The following is a 23,628-nucleotide window of genomic DNA, read 5'->3' as shown; positions in this document are numbered from 1 at the left end:
ATAGATGTTTCTGTTTCCTCAGACCTAAAATGCTTCGTGGAGGTGATGATAGGTAGCTGGAAAGATGTATCTAGAATTCAGAAGAGAAGTCTGGACTGGAAATCTGTATTAAGATTTGTCTGTTAAAAATATTTAACTTCACAATAGTGGTTGCTATGTATATGGTGAGAATATAAGTTTAGAAGAGAGAAGAACCCAAGACCAAGGGTAGATGTCCACTATGTCAAGGGCACGAATCAGCAAGGAAAATAAAGGAGAAGTAGGAGAAAGACCAAGAAAATGTTGTGTGATTGAATCCAAGGAATGAGTGTTCAAGTACTGTTATTCTCTCTTGCAGCTAATTAAGATACTGCTTTGTGTTGTAAAGTTAGTGTGTTATTTCTTTTGTCTTATCTATAAAATAATTTACATATTCTTAGCTTAAGAGAATCTATATAGTTCTTTTATATTGCTTGAATTAATTAGACCAAGATAAGTGAGATCACAGCTAGCGAGCTAATTATCACAAGCTTGGTGAGTGAAATCAATCTCCATTATGATAAATATAGCTTATAACTTCAAGTGAACAGTTTTCTGTGGTGAACATTCTTCTAAGGGTATATGTCCACAGGCCTTGGAACTATTAACATAGTCTTTTCTCTATCAGAGGAAACCTCTGCCTTTCTTAGTAAATAACATGTAAGCAGAAATCCAACTTTATGATGATGATAAAGAATAGCAGAGATTTAATTTATGTGCTAAGGTATCTAGCAAGTAAATATTTGCCAACTTTTCCCTAATTTGTCCCTCATCTGTTTCAATAATCTTTAACACTGAAGGTTTGTCTTTTCAAAGTAGGTGTCAGCAGTCTGCACACTTTTCAAGGATCATCATCAAACTGGTTGCTGTTGGCTCTAAGTGTTTCCTAGCCAAGAGTAAGACAAATAATGTAGGATAATTTTCTTCCCATACCCTGAATCTGATACAGAAAAGGGGAGCTCAGTCCTTGCGTAGTAGTGATCATAACTGTGTGTGTAATCTAAAAGTGTGGACAAAAATACTTAACCCATATATTTGATACCTTTTTCTAATGACATAATCTTGATGGTCTCCCCTAAGGGGTTGGGCTGAAGGAGTTAGGTGGGCAATATTTCCTCTGAGGCTTGTACTTGTTCTTAATTGCTTCCTGCTCTTCATTCAGAGCCTCTGTCAATACTAGTCACTTTCATCTGTATCATGGTCACAGTTGGGTCTGAATCATGTATTGAGTTGTAGATTTCTTGAACAAGGGTTCTGTTTCATTCTCCTTTCTGATCTTCTAACATCTATTGTTTATTTATCTCAGAGTGCAGCATATGTGACAGGAACTGTACTAAATGTTGGCTATACAATAGCAAGAAGGATACCTTCTATCCAGGAGTTAATGGTCAGAGACCGACAAATGGCTGAAAGCAGTAAGAGAGTCACACCCAGATGATGGAAACAGATAAGACACGGGTATGTATTTCTACCTAGGGAGGTAGGAAAAGTCATGGAAGCATTGGAAATGATGCCTGAAATGATGTCAGAGAAAAGAGATTTGGTAATATGAAGAGAATTTCAAATAGAAGAAACTGCATGAACAAGGGCAGGACAGTGAGAGTGTCTGGGCCTTCAAGGGGAGTACAGGAAGCCTGGAGGTGTCGAATCTGAACTTGGAAGCAGGGACGGGGGAGAGGACTGGGCCTGCAGCAACCACCAAGGGACAATCAGGGGGGCGTTGCACATGGAGCATACTTAGAACTTAACTGATGTTTGTATTTGGGTATCTTCAGCCTCTAACCATGCATCAGAGGTCAAGGCTCTAAGCTGGCTTAGGACAAGGAAATGGAAGCCAGCCTAGGTTAAGCAAGCTGCCACATTTATTGAAGGAAGTAAGGCTTTCTACAGATCTCTACCTAATTTTGGATTAGAAAAATTCTGCGCAATGTTGAGATAGTCCGTTTACTATAGCTTATAATGGTAGGGTGGCTGAATTTTGATGTTCAGAGTGGCAAGATCTTAAGGATGGAGAGGGGCTAAGTCATGCCCATGAGGTACATCATTATGAAATTCACGGACTGCTCAGAATAGAACACTGGTCATTAAATAGGGAGAATCCAACTTCCACTGTGATGTGTGGTGGACTTGTGGACACATCATGTTCTTTCTTAGGACTTAGCTGTCCCATGAGCAAGTGGGACTAGAACCATAGCTTTGCCTAACTTCTAGGTAATGGCAAAAGCAAAATGAGGTGCTAGATAGCTTGTGACAAGAGTGAACTTTGAGGAAATAGAAATCATTATTGTTGTGTTTTCTCTGGATAAGACAAATGCAGAATATTTAGGCTAGAAATGTCCCTGGGCATGAATGATTTATTTGGCTGATACAGGTTGTGTCTGTGTGTGCGCACATGTGTGTATAAAACAAATCTGAGTAACATTAAAAAGTTGGCTATTTCATGCAAAATTTGGATTTATGAAAAAAAAAATCTAAAGCTCTGGAATGCTAAGACTTGATCTTTCCTGGTGGTAATGATAGGGTAAAGCTGAGGTCTTTTTCCTTGTGTCTGTACTTCACCTGGTTTGCTGCAGTTGCTTGTCTGTCCCTGTAGATATTTGAGTAGGAGACTCCTTGGTTAAAATGTAAATGATATAGATATCACAATTGAGGCCAAGCCAGTTAGGGACTTTGCTACTCTGTGGCTGACCTAGGACCACCGTCCCTGTCATTTGCTTTTTAGTTTATTGTTCTCTTTGTCCTAGTACCCTGTCTTTCAAACTGTAGCCTCCAGTTTCCCAGCAGGAGTCAAACTCCTGACTCTTAGATTATGAAAATGGCTTATTAAGGGTGCATTGGTAGTTCTAGGAAAAAGATAGTCCCTGTGCTCAAACCTTGGAAGAAGAGCTGTGACTGGTGTGAGGAAGCAGACGAGGTAGAAAGTAGGGTCTGAGAGCTGGCGTTCCATCACCCAATAGGGATTGGTGGGACTGTTGCAGTTGACGCAGGTGGCGTGGTAAACCAGGGACACCACAAAGTATATCAGGAAGCTGCCTACCAGAACAAGTCCGTGGATAATGGTCTGTGGAAGGAAAGGAGAAGTGAACACTGTTGAAAGCACAGCTTCGATCGGGAGGCAGTACAATAATGGTGCTTGGCTAACTTTGTTTTAAATATTTTTTGGGGGGAGGGGACTGCAACACACATAGAAAAATAAAAAAGCATGCAGTTTAATAGATCATTATAAAGTGAACACCCATGTTGGTATCATCCAGACCAAAGAGCCCTGAAAAATTCTGTCTCACCCTTGACTTTGGTGATAATTTCCAAGCCATCCTTTGTAGTTTCTCTGCCAATCTAACTCTGTTTTTTAAATGCTGGATAAATAGAATTCTGTTTGATGTGATGAATCCATTTTTCCACGTGTGGCTGTTTATTATTTTCAAATCAGTACAGTGTTTTGTTGTCTGATCTGTGTGTTTCTTCTTATCCTCTTTAAAACTTACTATTTTTATACAATTTCATTTTCTCCCTTTACTGGTTTGAAAGTTATCACTAAAGAATAAAAATGGAGTATATAACTCAATAAATGTAATAAGCAATCTTAACTTACCACAGTCTAAAAATATGTGTCCCTCCTCCTGAATTATACAAAGGCCTCAGAGCACTTTAATTGTCTACCACTCACCTGACATATCTTATTGCTACTGCATTTTTTCCCTGATTTTTTAAAATTCAACTTAGTTAACATACAGTGTCCTCCTGGTTTCAGGAGGAGTTCAGTGAGTCATCTTAGGACACCCAGTGCTCTTCTTGCATCTTGGACCTTCCATCTGAGATTTCTTTCCTTTTGCTTTGTACCTCCTTTAGGAGGGCCTTTAGTGGGAATCTGCTGGTGATCTATTCTGATGCTTTATTTCATTCTCATACTTGAAAGATATTTTTGACAGATAACAGAATTCTTGTTTGGCAGGTTTTTTTTTTAAAAGCATATTTAAAATAGCATTCCATTGTCTTTTGGTTTGTTTTTTGCTAGAGATGTTGGTTAGAATGAAATCTTTATATCTTAAAATCTATTTTTATAGTTTTTGTCCTTAGTATTCTATAGTTTCCTTGTGATAAGTAGATATTTCTTTTTATTTATCTTGCTTGGATTTTGCTGAACTTGAATTTCTGGATTGATGTTTTTCATCATTTTTGCAAAATTCTTAAGTCACTATCTTTTCAACTTACTGCCTGTCTTTTTCTCTCTCCTTTCCTTCTTAGACTCTGATAAAAAGTATGCTAGACCTTTTCAGATACACTATTCTCTATACATTTTGTATCTTTTCCATAATTTTTATTTTTCTTCTGTTTATATTTTGCATAATTTCTTTTGATGAATTCAATAAATCTCCCCTTCAGTTTCATCCATTTTTTTTTGTTAAACCAGTCACTGTATTATATTTCTAAATGTTTTATTTGAATTTCTAGGTTGCTTTATGTAGTTTACCAATCTCTACAGATATTTTAAAGCTTATTCTTTACTTCTTTAAACATAGTAAACATAAATTTCTTTAATAAGTATCTGATAATACCAACATCTGAAATGGTTTTAAGTTTGAGAGAGTGTGTATACAAGCAGGGGAGGAGCACAGAGAGAGTGAGCCGTGAGATCATGACTTAAGCTGAAATCAAGAGTCAACTGCTTGACTGAGCCACCCAGGGGCCCCTGATGTTTTATTTGGATCCTCACCAATTGGTTTTTGTTTCTTTGAGAGTTATTTTGGAATATGTGATGCTCATCATTCTTAAAGTTGCTAGGAATAATTTGAGGCATCGGATGAGATACCTTTTCTAGAGAGGATATATGTGTTGATATTGCAGTGTCCTTGGCAAATGTCAGTCTTGAATTCACCTTAAACTGAATTCATATGTCAAAATTTGACTCACCAAGGTACTATAAACCTGGGCTGCAAATATGTATGAGGCTAGCTTATGGTTCCTTTCATAGGACAAGGTTTTTGTTTGTTTGTTTTTTGTTTTTAACTGATTCTTCAAGCTCGGTTCACAATGGACATGATTCCTACAGTACCTGTTGGGGGAGATTGAATAGGCAGGTCCATTTTTGGGTGTGCCTTTATGCTGAGGTATAGCTTTGGGGTCCTAATTTAATGTGGGCTCTTATTAGACTCCTGCCTTGTGTGTCTGGGTTGATTTCTGAACTTTTTGCTCAGTCAAGGTGCCAGAAACAAAGTTCTTTTTGAGCAGGGTTGAAAATACCCTCAAGGAAACAGGCTTTAGGACTTTGTCTAGAATCCTTCCTTCCCAAAGGTTTTTGTCTTTATTATCCTGTTAGCTCTTTTATGCTTTTGAAAAGTTTTTTTTAATTATTCATTTTTAGTTTTCAGTAGGAAAGATGATCTGAATAATCCAGCCCCTCTTCCTGAAGAAGAAAGCAGTTAGCTATTTTTTTTTTTTCCAGTTGCTTTAGTGGGAACTGTGAAAACTGAGAGTTATTCAAATTCATTTTAGATTTCTACCTGGGAAACAAACTATCCTTTGGCTTCAAGTACTTTCAAAAGGGAAATACATATTTTCATAATTATTCCAATAGCTGACTCCTTTTCCAAGAGCACTGGAAATTGCCAGTAACAGCTAGTTTTAGTGAGACTAGAGATGCATTAAGTTGGTTAATAATACTGAATAGTGAAAGGAACAGGTACCCTCTTTGAAAGCAGATGGATGCAGTGCTCTGAGAAAGTGGACTGAGTAACCAATTAGGATATAAAATCTTTAGTCTCATCAGCCATGTAATATACAATGGAGATCTGCTTATACTTTTCAAGGCATTTTGAAAGGTTAAAAAAAACTAATGGTTTAAGAGGGTTGTAGATAATAGAATTCTTCTTGGGGAAATATCTTGGGCTAGTTTTTTAAAAAATGTAATTAAACTGTGAGATATTTCAGGCATACGGATAGTATACCTCATATAGTCAGCATCTAGCTTTATTAATTTTAACTGTCATATTTGCCTCCAATTTTTATTAAAAAATTAAATCTAACATACAATTAAAGCACCCATTATACCCTGCAAATGTTTTCTCCTGAGTCTCGAACATAAATTCAGTGTTAATCACTCTAACACATTTTATACATACATGTTTATGAATACTTTTTTACGTTATCATGTGTATTTATCCTTTAACTTCTTGTTTTTACTATACCTTATCCTTTGGAGTTTCATCCATGTTGATAGATACAGCTTTGGTTAGTTATTTTACCTGTTCTATTGTATGAATATGTCACAATTTATTTTCCTATTGATGAACATTTAGGCTTTTTCCTTTTGCTATTAAGAATGATACTGTAACAAACATTCTTCAACATGTTTCTGCATATACACACGCAAGAGTAATTTTCAGGATCCCTCATGCTTAGAAGTGGAGTTATGTGATAGCAGATGAGTACTTACACTCCTCCAGCTAGTTTCAAATTGCTCTCCAGAGTGGTGGCATCAACTTATATTTTGTAGTCTACTACCAGGATATAAGTTTCTTGGTTGGGCCTTATTATATTTAACACACTGCTGAGTTGATTAGCCATTCATTTAAAATGTTTATTTTAGAGAGAGGGAGAGAGAATCACAAGCTGACTCTGCTCATAGAAGGGCTCTATCCCAAGAACTGAGATCATGACCTGGGCCCAAATCAAGAGGGGGACACTTAACAGCCTGAACCCTGCCAATAATTTAATATCTGTTTATTATAGTCTATAATTTTCTTTTCTTGTGACCTATCTATGCTTATTTTGGTATCAGGATTATTTCAGCCAATTTCTGTAATGGTTACTGGCTTATTCAGGTTTGCTGAATGACTTTGGTTATGGTTTGATCAATTTCACATTTAAAGAAATTGTCAACTTGGTTTAAATTTTCAAAAAATATTTAAAAAATTGTTTATAATTATCAGTCTTTTTCATTCTTAGTATTATTTTTGTGGTCTTTTGTGTGTATCTTGTCCTGGAGCAGATTAGTTTTAATTAAAATTCTAGTTAGGGGGTTCCTGGATGGCTCTCTCTCTCCCTCTCTCAAAATAAGTAAACTTTAAAATAAAATTCCAGTTAGTTCATAGGGTACTATAGTGATTCAACACTTCCATACAACACCCTATATGCCTCACAAGTGCAATCCTTAATCCCCATCACCTATTTAACCCATCCCTCTACCTGAGTTTGTTCTCCATAGCTAAGAGTTTGGTTTCCTGGTTTGCCTCTTTTTCTCCCTTTGCTTGCTTGAGTGAAATCATATGGCATTTGTTTTTTTCTGAAGGACTTATTTCACTTTGCTTAATACTCTCTAGCTCCATCTATGTCATTGCAGATGGCAAGATTTCATTCTTATGGCTGAGTAACAGAGATTAGTTTTTATTGGGATTTCAAGGAACTCTGTTTTGGTCTTACTGATCCATTCCATTGTTTCCTTGATTTTTCTCTTTAGATTTACATGGTAATTTTTTTAAGTTCCTTGAATTCTTGTTTTTAATAATAAAAGCATTAGCTGTATTCCATAAGTTTGCATATATGGTATTTTTATAGGCATTTAGCAATAATTTCTATCATGCTTGGCCTTGTGAGTTATTTAGAAGTATGTTTTAAAATTTCCAAGCATGTTAGGTTTGTTTGGCTCTTTTCATTGCTCATTTTTAATCTAAATGTGTTGTCAGACAATCTGATGTTCATGATTCTTTCAAATTCCTTTGAGAATTTGGTCTTCTAATTTTTGGTATATGGTCTATGTTTGAAAAGATGCATGTTTGCTATTTGTTTGGAACAGGATTTTATATATTAGATCAAATGTGATTAATTTATTCAAGTCATCTATATCCTTTCTATTTCTGACAGAATTATATATAAATCTCAGTGTAATTGTGAATTATGACTCTATTTCCCCTAATATTAGCTGGAGAAAAATATCCAATCTGATAACGTTTGCTTTTAACAGGTGAATTAAATCTATTTACATTATTATGAGTATTGATATACTTGGGTTTATTTTGAACATCTTATTTTGTGGGTCTTGTTTTGGCAATCATTTTTCTTTACTCTATTTTTCCTACATCCTGCAGAATTGGTCATTTTCCTTTATTCCTCTTACTTCTTTCCATTCCTTTATGGTTAACCTTAAGTTTTTAAACTACATTTTCAAATATTAAGACACCTTAAGTTTTTAGACATACTAAAGTAGGGACTTTTATGAAAAAATTGATAGTTAAATGCATATTTATATTTTCTTATTAATGATGAAGGCTGTAGCATAAATTGTCTATTGAATAGCCCTTTCTATTTTTTTTAATGTTTTTATTTATTTTGGAGAGAGAGAGAGAGACAGTGCGAGCAGGGGAGGGTCAGAGAGAGAGGGAGATACAGAATCTGAAGCAGGAGGCAGGCTCTGAGCTAGCTATCAGCACAGAGCCCGACGTAGGGCTCGAACCCACGAACCATGAGATCATGACCTGAGCTGAAGCCAAATGCTTAACCAACTGAGCCACCCAGGCACCCCTGAATAGCCCTTTCTTACCATTATGTTCTTATAGTTTTAACTTTCATGTTCCTGGAGAGTATGTTTCTATTTTTGTTTCAGTATCTGGAAATGTCATTTATTTTTCCCTGGCCTTAAGTGATGCGTAACTGTTGATTTCCCCTCAGGGCTTTAAAGATGATTACTCCACTGTTTCCTAGTTTCTACAACTGGTCAGCCTAACTGCTATTTCTTTTCAGGTAAGTTGTCCATAGTTTTTGGTAGACTTTAAGATTGTCTATTGTACATTGTATAGTTTCACTATGATATCAATTTTCTTTTTCAATGATTATCTCTTCAGATATTGCTTTTATACCATTCTTTTTACTTTTTTCATGTTTGTGTGGCATTCCAGGTGAGTTCCTAATAATCCAGTTTGGTAGTGTACTCTTTGCCAGTGTCTGATCTAGAGTGGATCTCATGAATGCATTTTTAATTTTGATGCCAAAAATTTTCATTTTGAAGAGTTCTAAATGTTCTCTTAGCTTGCCTCAGTTTCCAGTATTAAAGTTGTATCTTTGATTCTTGACCACCTTCCTCAGAAAACTGCAATTCCAAATAGCATGTCATATCAACTTTTTTTCAGCTTGCTTTCTTGAGAGGGTAACTCCAGCTCAGACCCTGGACCTAGCAGTAAACAAACAGGACTCCAGTCTTCCTTAACCCATAGGAACAAGCCGCCTTTCTGCCACAGTCAGTTTCCTGTCCTGGATTCCAGAAAGCCTCAGTTTGAGCCAGCCCAGTACCTCACCCTCCCCTGTCCCACTGTTTTTCAGCCTCTTCTCATGTTGGTGTTACTTGAGGAAATTTATCCTGTACCTGAGCTTTGCTATACATTTTTGTCTTTATCACTTTGTTCTATTTATCTTTGGCATGAATTGGAACAGAGGGGTCTGTGATGTGGAAGTTCCCTTGGGTGGCTCTTACTAGCTACTCCACATCCTGTCAGGGGCTGATCTAGTTTACTTAACATCCATTATATCACAATATATATATGTCAAGTGATTATCCTGTACACCTTAAACTTATACAGTGCTCTAAGTTCATTATATTTCTGACACCCTCAACAAAGGGCTCTGGGAAGTTAAATGAGATAATACACTAAAAAATCCTATAAATAGGTACCTGGTATATAATTTTAAGTTCTTTGTTATTATTATTCTCTAGTAGAATTTAATGAGAAAGCTGACAATGCCTTTTTTAGATACTGAAATGTGATATTTAGATATGCTTACCCTGAAATTAAATGGAGAACCTAGATCTCCTTAACACAGCCTCAAGTATAGTCAGGCTACTGTTTTCCTCATCTCTTAAACACCCTTGATTTTTTTAAAATCAAAAATACAGATTTGAAGGGAGTACATGCACCCTGGTGTTTCTAGCAGCATTATCAACAATAGCCAAACTATGTAAAGAACCCAAACACCCACTGACTGATGGGTGGATAAAGATATGGTGTATGTACACATATACATATACACAATGGAATATTACTCAACCATCAACAATAATGAATTCTTGCTATTTGCAATAACATGGATGGAGTTAGAGTATATTATTGCTAAGTGAAATAAGTCAGTTGGAAAAAGACAAATACTATATGATTTCACTCATAAGTGGACTTTAGGAAACAAAGAAGATGAACATATGGGAAGGGGAAAAAAGAGGGAAGCAAACCATAAGAAAGTCTCAACTATAGAGAACAAACAGGATTGGTGGAGGGAGGTGGGTTGGAGGATATGTAAAATGAGTGATGGACATTAAGGAGTATACTTGTTGTGATGAGTACAGGTATTATATGTAAGTGATGAATCACTAAATTCTACTCCTGAAACCAATATTACACTATGTGTTAACTACCTAGAATTTAAATAAAAATTCAGAAAACAAATTCTATTTTTGCAACAAATTATCTCCTGGCTTTATAGGTCTTAGTTTTATCATTCTGGAGAGATAATAAGCAAGTTGAGGCTTCGAATGTTATCTTTTATACCTCCTTCATTCCAGTACAAGTGGGACAAAGGTAGGAGTTCAGCAGTTAGTAATTGAGTGGATCAATGATACAGAGTAAAATGACTCAATTTTCAGGTCATAGGGGCTCTGGGATGCTTACCCAGGTCTTCATTTCCATCGCCTGGTGCAAGAGGATTATGGCAAGGGAACTGGTGTTTATGGGTATCCCAAAGGTAAAGACATCAATATCAGAGTCTTTGTAGGTCTGCAGAGAAAAAAACAGGCACTGTCATATGTATCCTTGTATTCAAGGTCTTGGTTTTGACACAGTGACCATAAAGCCTCAGTGAAGGAAGATATCATGGGAGGGGAAGGAATGGGAAGATACCTAGTTGCCATCCCTGGGGAACTGACCCAAGGAACAGACAAGATGAGGAGTGAGTTAATATGGCTAAATTATTTGGAAACCTATTTGTAGCATAAGCCATGATGGGTATTCCAGAACATGGCAGAGTGAATGAACAAAGAATTTATTGAGAAACCAGCAGGCATAATGCCAACTGCTGAAGATGTTTTTGTGTGCATCTTCAAGGAGTTTATAGTCTACTAGGCAGGGAAAATGTACTATTTAAGGTGGTAAATGATACAATTATCAAAGTACCAAAGTACCCCTGGTGTAAAGAAGAGAATATATATCATAATCAGAGGAGTTAATCTCTTGAAAAGAGAGGAAAGGCAAACAAGGCAAAAGTGAGAACTTGATGTTGAAAAGTTAAAGACCCCAGATAGTAGGTTTGTTGAGCACCATAGTAGAGGCAAAAAATGAAGTAGGAAAAGCAAGCAGAGTCCTGGAGAAGGAAGGTTTTGTAAGCTAGGGAAATTCAAATGAAGCACAAAATCACTTATTCCTCAACCATCTTGTTGCTAACTGCAAAAGAATATGAGGCAAGGTAGACACCACAATCTAGCACTTGCCCCACATTCTGGCTTCCTGTCCAGGAGAAATACAGATTGTACTCTATTCTTCAAACTGGGAACCAAATTGAGATGGGGCAGGTATCCCTTGCTATCTGTATTCTTGCTTTTATTTCAGATAATGTAGCATCTGAATACTATCAGAAATTACTGCCTGAATGTGTGCTGCCTTGACCATGAAAGCAGAAACCTAAATATAAATCAAGGGTTGTAAATTCAAATACCTTCAATATTCAAGTAAGAAATACTAAATGAGTGAAGAAGGCAAAGTATAACCCAAAAGAGAGTGGTAGGGACTATGGGAAACCGAAGAACATGTACCCCATCTAAGCAGGGCTGTGAATCAATTTTGGATTTTTGCCATGTGGCAAAAATGACCCTGTGTAATGATAGTTTCCAGTTTTTTAAAAGGTGGCAGAAATTAAGATGTTTTGGTAAAACATTTTGATTTTTCAAATGCCCTGATTTGGATATAGTCTGCAGACCACCTGTTTGCAGCCTCTGTGGCACATTATCCAGAAAGTCACCACTAGTCTAGGACTCATATTTACATTACCAGTTACAGTCCACTCTGATTGTATGATTGGAATGGGACTGTACGACTTACCAAGTAAGGAATGAAGAAACAGACAAGGCTCTGGTAGAATGCATCCACTATGCAAATCCAGAAAGTCATCCGGTTATAGCACTGTCAGGAAAGAACACATCAACTACCATCAAAGCAAGCCTTTGTAAGGAAAGCTCTTGGGCTACCTGGGGCAAACATAGGGTATTTAGAATGCTTCTCATCTTAGAGGCAATAGAATGGGACCATTAAGAGCATAGACCTGGGGGTGACAGACCTTAGTTCAAGTTACAGCTCTGCCTGAACCTTATGACCTGTGAAAGTCACTAAACTGCTTTGATAATTGCTGCTTCTTCCATAAAAAGGATAAAAAACAATACCAACTATCTCTGAATTTCAAGAAATCTAAATGTGGTTGTGCTTTAGTACTTAGTAAGTGCTCAGTTATCAATAACTGTCATTCATTAGCACATTGCTAGTGCTAATACACACTGGGTAAGTTTAGCGATTCTAAGGTTTCTATATAGAATCTTAAAGGGAGGTTTCTATCACAGCCCAGGATCACATTCCCAAGAGACAGGGCTCCGTGGCTTCAGAGACCAGTGTTCTCATTTTGTGCTTCACTTTTCCTGCTTTATCTAGAAAAGCAAAACTGTTTTCAGTTTGCTTTTGCTGCATTAACTTCTCTGTTGTTACTCAAATACATTATATACCCCACAGCTGTGGGAAGAGAAAAATTAGAGCTATGGATGTACATGTGCCATCATCCCGTCTCTCTTGCCTGATGCACTAGGGTTGCTGTGAGGCTCTCTTCCCATTTTTGGGTTAAGACTGGACTTAGTCCTATTTTGTAGACCTCCAACAAAGAACCAACTCTCAAATACCACATCTAACTTGGCTCTTCTTTCCCCCAGACATAGAGGTATTCTTATGCATTTTAATGTCCCTTTTCCAGAGCTCTGTTGAAGCAGTCAGGTTCCCTGTTTGCCTCTTCCATCCAACCTCTGGGCTGTGTCTGTGCTAGTTTGAGAGCCTGGAGTGCCCATGGTCTGGCTTCTCCAAATCACTAAGGGTGTCAGTGTGACCTCTCTGCCTTTCAGGAAACCATCCTGATGGTTTCCTAGGCCTTCTTTAGTCTACCAGCTACCAGCAAATTCTAGACCATGTATAGTCTTGTGTCTTCCCCAGCATGAGGTAGAATCCCTTATTTATCACCCAGTGATGAGCAACCTAGCTTTTAATCCCAGGGGTTCCCAAACCAAGCCTTGAAGGTTTTGTCAAAGATCTGGAGAAAGGGTCCAGTTGAGGGCAATGGGATCTCTCTGCATGTCCTCTCCCCATTCAACTGGGGCAGTCCCATGTTACTTAATTAACTAAAAAATAAAAATACTGGATTGGTATGGTCCATTGTGCTCAACAGCAAATGAGAAACAGGCCAGAAACAGGGAGTGCAGCTACTTGGTCACAACGGAGGTAAGAGGCAGACTAGTGACCAGAGTGCAGGGCCTCTGACCCCAGGCCAGTCCTCTTTCTCAGACACCTGCAGGGAGGAGTCTGAGACAGGAGAGCTGAAGCCCCTCCATCTTACCTCAGAGTTTTGGCCACTCTTGTACACTTCTGGCAATGCCAGGAGTGTTTCTGCAGAGATGTCTTTATCGAGGATTCCAAAGATGAGAGGAGGCAAGGAGGTGAAGAAGAGATTAAAGAATATCATCTGCCAATAATCGATCATGGTGGAGCCAGAGAAGCCACAGAAAAACTGGTACCAGAAGAGCAGGTTGACATAGCACTGCAGGGAGAGAGCATGGCCGTGTGAGTGAGGACCCATGAGCAGTAGTCACCAACTGCTGCTTAGGAGCCTCTGCAAGTCGCTCTGCTGACTTGGAGCTCCCACTTTCTCATCTGTAACGTGTGGAGTTGTGTAAGCATCAGCGGTAACTAATCCACAGAGCAGCAGCAGCCACTGCTGTTACTACTTTTCCTGCTCGTTAGGACTGAAGTCTAATGTGGTTAAGAGCACAGGTTGTGGAGGGAGAAAAGGATGGTTTGGAATGATCACATCTGTTATTTACTAGTTGTGTGAACTTGAGCAAATTGCTTAACCTTTCTGAACATCATTTTGCCATCTTTCAGATGAGAATAGTAGCACCTAGACCATGGCACAGGATATCAAAAGGCAGTAGTTATGATGAGTAGTGTGGAAAGAGAAAGGGGTGTCCTTGGAAAGGGATGGTAGAAAGACTGGGCCCTGGGCAAGAGGACTGGTGGGAAGATGACTCATGAGGTTTTCCCCACAATATTTTCCTAATGGTCATGCAACTCAGGTGAGGAATAATATCTTCTCCTTAACTGTTGCTTTCTGCTGTTTTCCACTCAAGATGGCCCGCCTGAGAATGCAAACTGGTGCAGCCACTGTGGAAAGCAGAATGCAGGTTCCTCAAAAAACTAAAAATAGAACTACCTTGTGACCCAGCAATTACACTACTAGGTATTTATCCAAAGGATACAAACATGCTGATTCAAAGGGGCACATGCACCCCATTGCACTATTGACAATAGCCAAAGTATGGAAAGGGCCCAAATGCCCATCAACTGATGAATGGAAAAAGATGTTGTGTGTGTATATGTATGCATGTACGTGTGTATACACACACACATGTACATAAAATGGAATATTACTTGGCAATCAAATGGAATAAAATCTTACCATTTGCAACAATATGGTTGGATCTGGAGCATATTATGCTAAGTGAAATAAGTCAGAGAAAGACAAATATCATATGTAGAATTTAAGAAACAAAAGAGATGGGGGCACCTAGGTGGCTCAGTCAGTTAAGCATCCAGCTTTGGCTCAGGTCATGATCTCACGGTTTGTGGGTTCGAGCCCCACATCGGGCTCTGTGCTGACAGCTCAGAGCCTGGATCCTGCTTCAGATTCTGTATCTCCCTCTCCCTCCCTCTCTCTCTGTCTCTCTCTCTGACTTTCCCCTGCTTGAGCTGTCTCTCAAAAATAAATAAAAAAACATTAAAAAAAACAAAACAGATGAACATAGGGGAAGGGAAGATTAAAAACAGAGAGACAAATTATAAGAGACTCTTAAATATGGAGAACAGTTGCTGGTTGGGTGGGGGGATGGGCTAAATTGATGGACATTAAGAAGGGCACTTGTTGGGATAAGAATTGGGTATTATATGTAAGTGATGAATCACTAAATTCTATTCCTAAAATCATTATCACACTATGTTAACTAATTTGGATTTAAATAAAAGTTTTTTTTTTTTTTTTTTTAATAAAAAAAAAAAGACTGCCCACCCGAGATGGGCTGGATCACTAGTATTGTCCACCACCCTGTGATGTGGTTTGGTGACTTGACCAAGGTTGTCACTTAAGCTGCTGCTCCCAGTGTTGGGACCAGAATGTCCTGTGTGGCTGAGGCACAGAAAGGTGAAAAGTATTGTACAAAATTGTTCTGCAGGTTTGTGTATGAACTATAATGCCCATACCCTGTTAGGCTAGTGTTATTTTGAGGAAGGTCTATAATATTATAATAATATGGGCATGTTAATATTATTAGTGACACCAATGATTATTACTGGAGCTTCTATTTTTGACAGGTGTGTGATCTATATTACAACATATTAGTATGTAGTATATTGGATGTGCAATATACCTTATAAATTGTCCCAGCAGTGTTGAAAGATTATTGCTAGTAATATAATAGTGCATATTATATTAATGTTATATCTAAATGATAATCTTATTAGCCCTACTCTACAGATAAGGAATATAAGGCTCTAAGATACTCAGTTACTTCTTGCCGAAGTTTAGAGCCAGAAAGTCACAAACCAGCATCTGAGTTTCAAAGCTTTCTCTTTGACCAACCCTAAACTTTCTCCATGTCCTATTAGATTATACAATAATAATACTGAGAGGCTTCTAGCCAAGAAGCTCCATTCTTTGGCTTTTTTGGTGACCAGTGGGAAGTTTCCTGGCTCTGAAAAAGATCCTGATGCCCTGAGATTTCCTGGACCTTGCATCTTTCTGTCCAAAGAAGGGAGAAGGCTCAGTCTGTTTACTGAGCTGCAGGTAAGTTTGAAATGCACTATGGGCAGCCTTTGAGACTCCAGATCAACAGCAACCACTTGTGCACTTGACATAGTGGAATTAAGAAGAACTGAAGTACTGAAGTCCCCTTGATACTATCATTCAGCAGCTGTATGAAGCTTTGACTTTTTTTCCCCTTTGAGAACCTTGTCTCACTTCTCCTTCCCCAGCTGAATGGGAAAATTAGTAACCCTTCTCTCTCACTCATGGGTAGGTTGAGTGGCTCAGATGGGCTAAGTGACCACACTGAATGCCCTTGGCCACTTGGAGTTGGAATTGTGACTTGAGGTTGTTGTAGCCTAGGATGCCAGGGCTGGAAGCGGTACCATCTTACAGATGAGGCCAATAATAGCAACAATGGCAATAACAATAGCAACAAAGACACATAAAGCACATACAAAAGGCTAAGCTATGTCTTGACCCATTAAATCTACCGAACAGCCCTGTGAAATAGTCATTACTACTCTCATTTTACAATTCAGGAAACTGAGCCTCAGGGGTCAAGTCATTGGGCTGGGGGTATAGAGTTAGGAAGTAACAAAATTGGAGTTCAAATCCAGAGGTTCTGACTCCAGAATCCACCCTCATGAACTTGATGTGGGAAGTGGATGCACTTGTTAACATGAACTCAAGATCTGAGATCACAGCTCAGTCTCCAGCACTAATGTCCAGAGTCATTGATCCTACACCACGAGAGGGCAGGAGGTTCCATCCTAAAATGCTACAAGTAGGGAAAGTACTGAACACAGAATGCTGTGATTGGCAGTTTCTTCCATGAGTGCCAAGGGCATAAGGCAGCAAGTTTGCCAATTATAGGCCATCTTCTGATAGTTGCAATGTAGATTTGGTCCTTCTGACTCCAAGCCTCAGTCTTTTCTCTCCATCAACTTCATCTCAGCAAATTGCAGCTTTTAAGTTGTACAATCTTATCTGGTGGATGCTGGGATGCTTAACCCAGTTTTCACCCGAGCCTCAGCCATAACCGAAGCTGAGGGAGGAAGAGAACAGCCACCTGGCGGGGATGGGAGACTGTTTGAAGCTCTGTGTCCAAGTGTGATGATACCATCATGTGATAGTTTTTGAAAAATTTATGTTGAGACACGGTGCTAGAGATGCTTGGACAGCAGGTAACGTACAACCTAGATCAGAGGAATTCTGCCTTCAAACAATTTGGCAACCACTGGAGAACAGGATGCTTGGCCCTCTAGGAGGCACTGAATGCCATGGTGGTGAGGACATAAAGTCTGGAGAGTTTGGACTAGAGTAGAACTAGACCCAATCCTGATTTTGTGATATATTTAGTTGTGTGACCTGGGTAAGCCCTCTGACTCTGAGCAACCACATCTATAGACAGACAACTGTCCCCACCTCGCAGGGTTGTTAGCACCTGCTGCCATCATCATCATCATCATCTAGTTTAATCTGGACATTTGCTATGTACCTCAGGTATGTAAACTCATTTATGCACAGAATAACCCTGTGAATTATGTAGTATACCCCTTTTACAGATCAAAAGACTGAGACACAGAGCTTAAGTAAATTACTGAAGCCATATTGCTGCTGAGAAGCAGATTGCGGCTGGAATTTGAATGCAGTCTGGTTCTAGCATGTGCGCTATTAACCCCTGTATTACACTTATCCCTCATAGTTACATACATACATAAAGTTCTTAGCACAGTGTCTGGTATGTGGTAGGTTCCCTATAGATGGTGGTGATGTTAATAATGCTATGCCAAAACAGTACCAACCTGTACTAAGTACCAAAGAAACTACAGGAATCAAGGTGACATAGAGAATGTCAGTGAACTGGGTGTTGGAGAACTAGCATTTACTGAACTTGCCTCACACTACACACTGGCAGTATTCAAGGGCTTTAAGCCCTAGTCAAAACAATAAAACATTGCTTGGATATCACTCACTCATTTTTCCATAGAAATACTCTTACTGAATTATAATTTAATATTGATTTTCATCAAGTGTTAGAGAAAAAGTGTGGCCATATGGAGGTTAATTTTCATTTCCTACAAAAATGCCACTGAAGACAGTTTCCTGAAGGTTTTTGTGTGACCTTTTTCTAAGGATTTGCTTGAAAAATTGATCTCTGCATTTAAAGCAAAGAGAGAGTATTCCCCCCTCAAAAACAGGTCTGCTTGTTTTAACCAAACATTTAATACTTAGCATCTTCTCCCAAGTTCCTGGTGCAAACAACCTCTTCCCTATGGTTCTGATCCATACTCTTATAAATTTCCCTTATAGCTTCCTTATCGCCTTTGTGTTCTTACTATAAGTGAAGTTAGAGGTAGCATAGGACATAAAATTGTAAAGACTCAAGTTGTTAAGCCTCTTTTTCTTGGGAGAGAAACTGGCAAATTCTTCTTTTAGGTCATAGCTTAAATGTTATTGTCTTTCTAATTGATTTGGTCAGGAATCTCCTGGCAATACATCCATAGAACCCTGACCTTCTTTGAGGGAGATGTACCTGAGAAAATGTTTGTAAAATTTTAATCTCCTTTTCCTATACCAGTGCATCTCAATCTTTAAGGTTCATACAAATCACCCAGGACTCTCACTAAAAGTGCTGATTCTGAGGTAGGAGGCCTGGGATGGAGTCTAAGGATCCACATTTCTAACTAGCATCCAGGTGATGTGAATGTGCTGGTCCAGCAGCCACATTTTGAGAAGCAAGATTTATTAACACCAGGAGATGACAAACTACTTCCTGCAGGCCGAATCCAGCCATAAATAAGGTTTTTATTAGGACACAGCCATATTGGTTCATTTGCATGCTGTCTATAGCTGCTTTTATGGGGCCACAGCAGAATTGAGTAGGTATGATGGGCTGTGTGGTCCACAAAACTAAAAATATTACCTCGCCCTTTGCAGAATAAGCTTACTGAGCCCTGATTTAGAAAGTCACCCTCATGAGGCAAAGATAGCATCTGTCTAATTCTTTATACCCAGTGTCTTGTTAAGGTTCCAGACACAGCTGTTCAACGATGATTTGAATAAATGAAATAAACCTTTGTTGTTCTATTGTCCCAATACCCACCGTGGAGTTTAACACTGAAGTGTCTCCTTCCTCCACAGCCCTCTTAGGACCTTGTTTACTTCCACTTCCTCTGGCTGGAGTCTGCGCCTCTGACGGCATGCACTGAACCTGGTGATGGCCTCAGAGAGACTGGGGACTGTATTTTCCTCCCAAGGAGCTACAGTGCAGTAATTAATTCATTGTTCAAATTTCAGAGCAGGCAGGGTTTTAATCCCCTCTGAAATTGGTTTTGGATGTGGAAGTCATAGTTCTCCACCCTCTAATTGCAATGGGGAGATAATGCGGCATCACTATCACAATTTCGAGCATGGCATTGGGCTGGAAATAAATACCATTTAAGCTTTGAAAGCATGGCTGGCTGGAAACATTTCCTTTTCTATTTCACAAATTTAATGCAGAGAAGAGGTTGTGCTTATTCAAGAGAATGGCTCCTTGGGAGGCAAGAAAAAAAATTAAATGGGCATTTTGAATTCTAAGTAAAGTCTTGCATGCTCAGAGTGAGTTTTAAGTTAAATAGAGTGACTTGCTTGCATAGACTTGCTGAATATTACCATCCAGTTTATCAAATTTACATTATTTTTGTCATGCAGTTTATTTACATATACATTGAACTTTGCACAAAAATGCTCACTCTTGAGCAAGGGCAGCTGTGACATGCCCAAGTCAGGACCAGAAAAGTGGAACAAGGGGACAAAATGCAATTTTGCAGTTGCTACTTGGCTAATGCATATTTTTTTCTACCACTCTGCTCTTAATCCTCTCTTTCCTTATGCAAACAGGAATCAGATTCTATTTGCAGACTCTTGGGGATTATTCAAAGGTCCTTGAACTAGGTAATGAAAACTCAGTCCCCTTGTACCCCCTTCTCCCCCTTAGTACAGCAATGTTTTGGCTTCTTCCAATGCCCATTGTTAACCTAGGGCTTTTCAGACAAGAGCCTCTGACAGTTTTAATATCGTAGTTGGTGTGTACCTGCTTTGGGCCCTTATCAATAAGACAGAAATGAACTATTTTTCAGCAGAAACAATGATATCTTCCTAGGATTGTATTTTATAGTGTTACATGCTTTACTGAGCTCTGATGCTAAAGCTTCTTAAATAATACTTCTGGGGAAGAGGGAGTCATAGTGTCTCCATATCACTAATAAGAAAACCAAGGCTCAGAGTGGTTGTGACTCTTCCAAGTTCACACAGCATGCTAGAGTCAGGCAAGACTACAATCCAGATGATCTCCTTTAAAACATTTTTGCCAACAGACATTTTATTTACATATCCTGACCTCTGTGAATTCTCTGCTGGTAAGGCTGGCGAAGCTGAGGTAATACATAGAGGCTCAGGCGGAAGCCAGGGGACTCTGGTCCTAAACCTGTACCCTCCCTAGGGGCAGGCTATAGCCCTTGGATTGTGGTGGCTCTATCGGGAGAAAAATCTAAGATACATGTCAGGCTAGTTATTCTTCAAGTTCTTTCTTCCTTGCAGTCAGAAAATAAATCTCATTTATGGAGCCCATCTACGAGTAATGACAATAGCAACAATGATGATAATACTAAGTTTATAGGGTGATTACTATGTGCCAATCACTTTATATACAAGCTCTCATTTAATCCTTATAGCAAATATAGGAGAAAGGTGCTATTATCACCCCCACTTTACAGCTGGCAAAACAAAGGTATAAGGCCATTACCAAATATAAGAGTGTAGTTTTGAACCAAATAAGTTTGACTCAAGAGTCCATGCTTGTAACCACTCAGACTGCCTTCTGTGTGCCAGATGCTTTCCATACAGTATTGCTAATGGTCACAAGAACTTCACACAATAGTCTTAGCCCATTTTAACAAAGAAGAAATTGAGGCCTAGAGAAATGAATTACATTGCTCAAGTTCACCGAAGGAGTAGGAGATAGTCTCAGGATTCAAAATCCAGGCCAGCCTGATTCACTGCCTTACACTGAGATGGTGTGTCCACCACTGTGGTGGGAACTGGGTCCCTGGCAGGGCCTCCCAAGGCCTGGGTGGGAGGTTGCCATGGGGCTACTCACCACGTTCTTGTAGAAGTAGTACACTGCCATCCTGGCGAGGCGTGAGTAACACCAGTGGCCGTGCACAAGCAGCAGCTTCTTGAGGTGTCTGAAGCGGGAGATGGCAAAGTCACTGGACATGACAGCCTGAGAGGGCAGAACAGAGATGTCAGCCTCTAACCACAGCTGCTGGTCAACCACAGCGACTCCCTCAAGGGTCATGCTTTGTTCTAGGTTCACAGCTGGTAGGGCCAAAAAGTCCCTTTGTAATTCTGTGGCATCCTTGGGTGGTTCACCTTATCCTCTCTTCTGGAAAATCCAAACCTTACTGGAATCCAAGAAAGGCAGCTCATAACAGACGACTGGTGTAGTCTGGCCCTTCATCTCCTTCCATTTATCCAATAAACAGTAACTGCAGCCTAAAATGTGTTGGCACCATGCTAGAGATAAGATGGCTCATCAGAAAATAGGGGCTTCAGGATTCAAGTAATCCCTAAACCTCTCACCACCCTTGATCACCTCCTGTAGCAGACCATTTGATCCATTCTTAGATGGAGCTGATGGTTGGATAGTTCTTTCTTTACGTGGAGCTGAAATATGCCTTCTGCCCTTAGGATTGCTCAGAACAAGACAGCTCTTAGTACTCTTTTAAGAGTATAAGCTTTAGATATGCCTGGTTATAAATCCTGTATTAGTCTTGGTCAGGCTGTTTAACCTCTCCCAGCCTCAGTTTCATTTGAAAAAAAAAAAATCCTAACAGATGGGGATGTAATTATTCAATTTAATTGGATATTAAGTGTGAAGTGCCTAATAGAGTGCTGGCATATGGTAGATACTCAAAGGGTAGCTGTGTTCTTTCATCCTTATCAACAAACTTAGGTGATACCTATTGTCTGCACTACAGGTGGGAATACAATTGTTAATGGTTCAGAATGACAAGGTGGGTCTGTTTTAGTGGGGAAACATTAGTAGCTCAAGTTATATGCTTGTCCCAAGCTGAATTTTGACTAACTTAGGTATATCTATTAAAGTGTACCAAACAATTTATAGGTCAATCTAGCCATCAAGACTAAAATGGCAATTGAAAAATGTTTTCAAATGTTCTTATATTTGTCACTGTTCATGGAGGGCACTGCACCCTTGGATTTGGGTATAGGCTACAGGGAGGAAATACGGAGTCAGTGGAAGGCTTAGCCCTACATGAATGGTTGGAAACTCTTTGGCTTAGAACACAGGCCTTGCCAGCTGTCTGTAAAGAGCCAAACATCCTTCATTTTTCCTCTGTACCAGAGGGACACGTCAGCAGGGGTATAGTGATGGAGGTTAGGTAAGAAGGAAGCCCCCTGACTCTAAGACGATAATCTGCAAAGAGCTTGGGGAGAGGTTCCTCCAACACTGGGGAATTCCCTAACTCTCCAATAAGGAGAGTTAGGGAGAAAGGAGAAGAACTGAGGGGAGCAATACCTGCAAGCCTTCCTGTCCAGATATCCCAATTCCAATGTCGGCAGCGTGAATCATGCTTACATCGTTGGCTCCATCACCTGAAAGAAGAGGGGTCATGAGGAATCTTTGTTCCTGGTGTAATTCCTGCATTATAATGAAAAGGGTGTTACATGAGTGGCTCTAATGTGTTGCCATTTGTACATAATTGAATCCTTTTACATTGCTCTGAATAGTCCTATGGGAAAAGTCAATGCTATTTGGCCTGAGAGAGGTCTCTTCTTCTTTGGCAAAAAGCTCTATTATTCAACAAATGTTTATTGTGTCTTTTTTTTCTAGGCACCTTAGGTATTGGGAAAACAGTAGTATTCAAGACTGAGGCTTGAGCAGGGCTTTACAGGTTGTAAAAAAGGCCTTCACAAATGTTACAGTAGACTTTACTAATGAGCAAATGGAGAATTTGAGCAACATAGAGATTTGGCAAGGGTAATATAGCTAGGGAAAAGGTCCAGAAGCATTGGCACTAAGATCTTTCTGATACCTTTCCTAACTCAGTATAACTTAAAATACTGACCATATTAATCGCCTCTTCAGATAGCTGTGAAATTAGGTGATTAACTAGTTGGTACCTAACCTTCTAATTTCTGTATAAGTCTAATTACATGAAATAGAAGTGGAGGTTTTTATTTTTTACTTTGCTTTTCTGTTTGGAGTATCATTGTAACTATTGTAAATGACAGAAAATAAGTGCATATGTTAAAAAAATAAATTGTCTGAAGTGGCAATCGTTATATAGCAGCTTATCTATGATACATTCAAGATAAATCATACAATATATTACTTGTTCATAGGCTACAACACAGCCTGCTTAATACCTTTCCTTAAATTCCACCTCTATACTACAATATGCTTGAGGTCCATGCAAAAAAGTAGCTACCTTTTATGTAGGAAATGGATGATTAAGTCTTTGG

The 23,628-nt window shown here is 39.0% G+C and overlaps 1 protein-coding gene and 1 long non-coding RNA gene across 2 annotated transcripts in view; one reads left to right on the top strand and one right to left on the bottom strand.

Moving 5' to 3' along the window:
- The window catches only part of ATP10B (ATPase phospholipid transporting 10B (putative)), a 188,033-nt gene that overhangs the window by 4,598 nt on the left and 159,807 nt on the right, over window positions 1-23,628 (bottom strand). The window contains 6 exon segments of the mRNA XM_029942912.1: window positions 2,892-3,079; window positions 10,668-10,772; window positions 12,090-12,170; window positions 13,636-13,836; window positions 21,239-21,364; window positions 22,682-22,758. Coding sequence (XP_029798772.1) covers window positions 2,892-3,079; window positions 10,668-10,772; window positions 12,090-12,170; window positions 13,636-13,836; window positions 21,239-21,364; window positions 22,682-22,758 — 778 coding nt within the window.
- Window positions 1-23,628, top strand: part of LOC115294885 — a 35,492-nt gene that overhangs the window by 1,572 nt on the left and 10,292 nt on the right. The window contains exons 2-3 of the long non-coding RNA XR_003910204.1: window positions 1,325-1,476; window positions 8,683-8,754. This is a non-coding gene — a long non-coding RNA (uncharacterized LOC115294885). The remainder of the gene's footprint in view (window positions 1-1,324; window positions 1,477-8,682; window positions 8,755-23,628) is intronic.

Source organism: Suricata suricatta, chromosome 6 (assembly GCF_006229205.1).
Source record: "Suricata suricatta isolate VVHF042 chromosome 6, meerkat_22Aug2017_6uvM2_HiC, whole genome shotgun sequence".
NCBI classification, from domain to species: domain Eukaryota; kingdom Metazoa; phylum Chordata; class Mammalia; order Carnivora; family Herpestidae; genus Suricata; species Suricata suricatta.
This window is presented reverse-complemented; position numbering and strand designations above follow the sequence as displayed.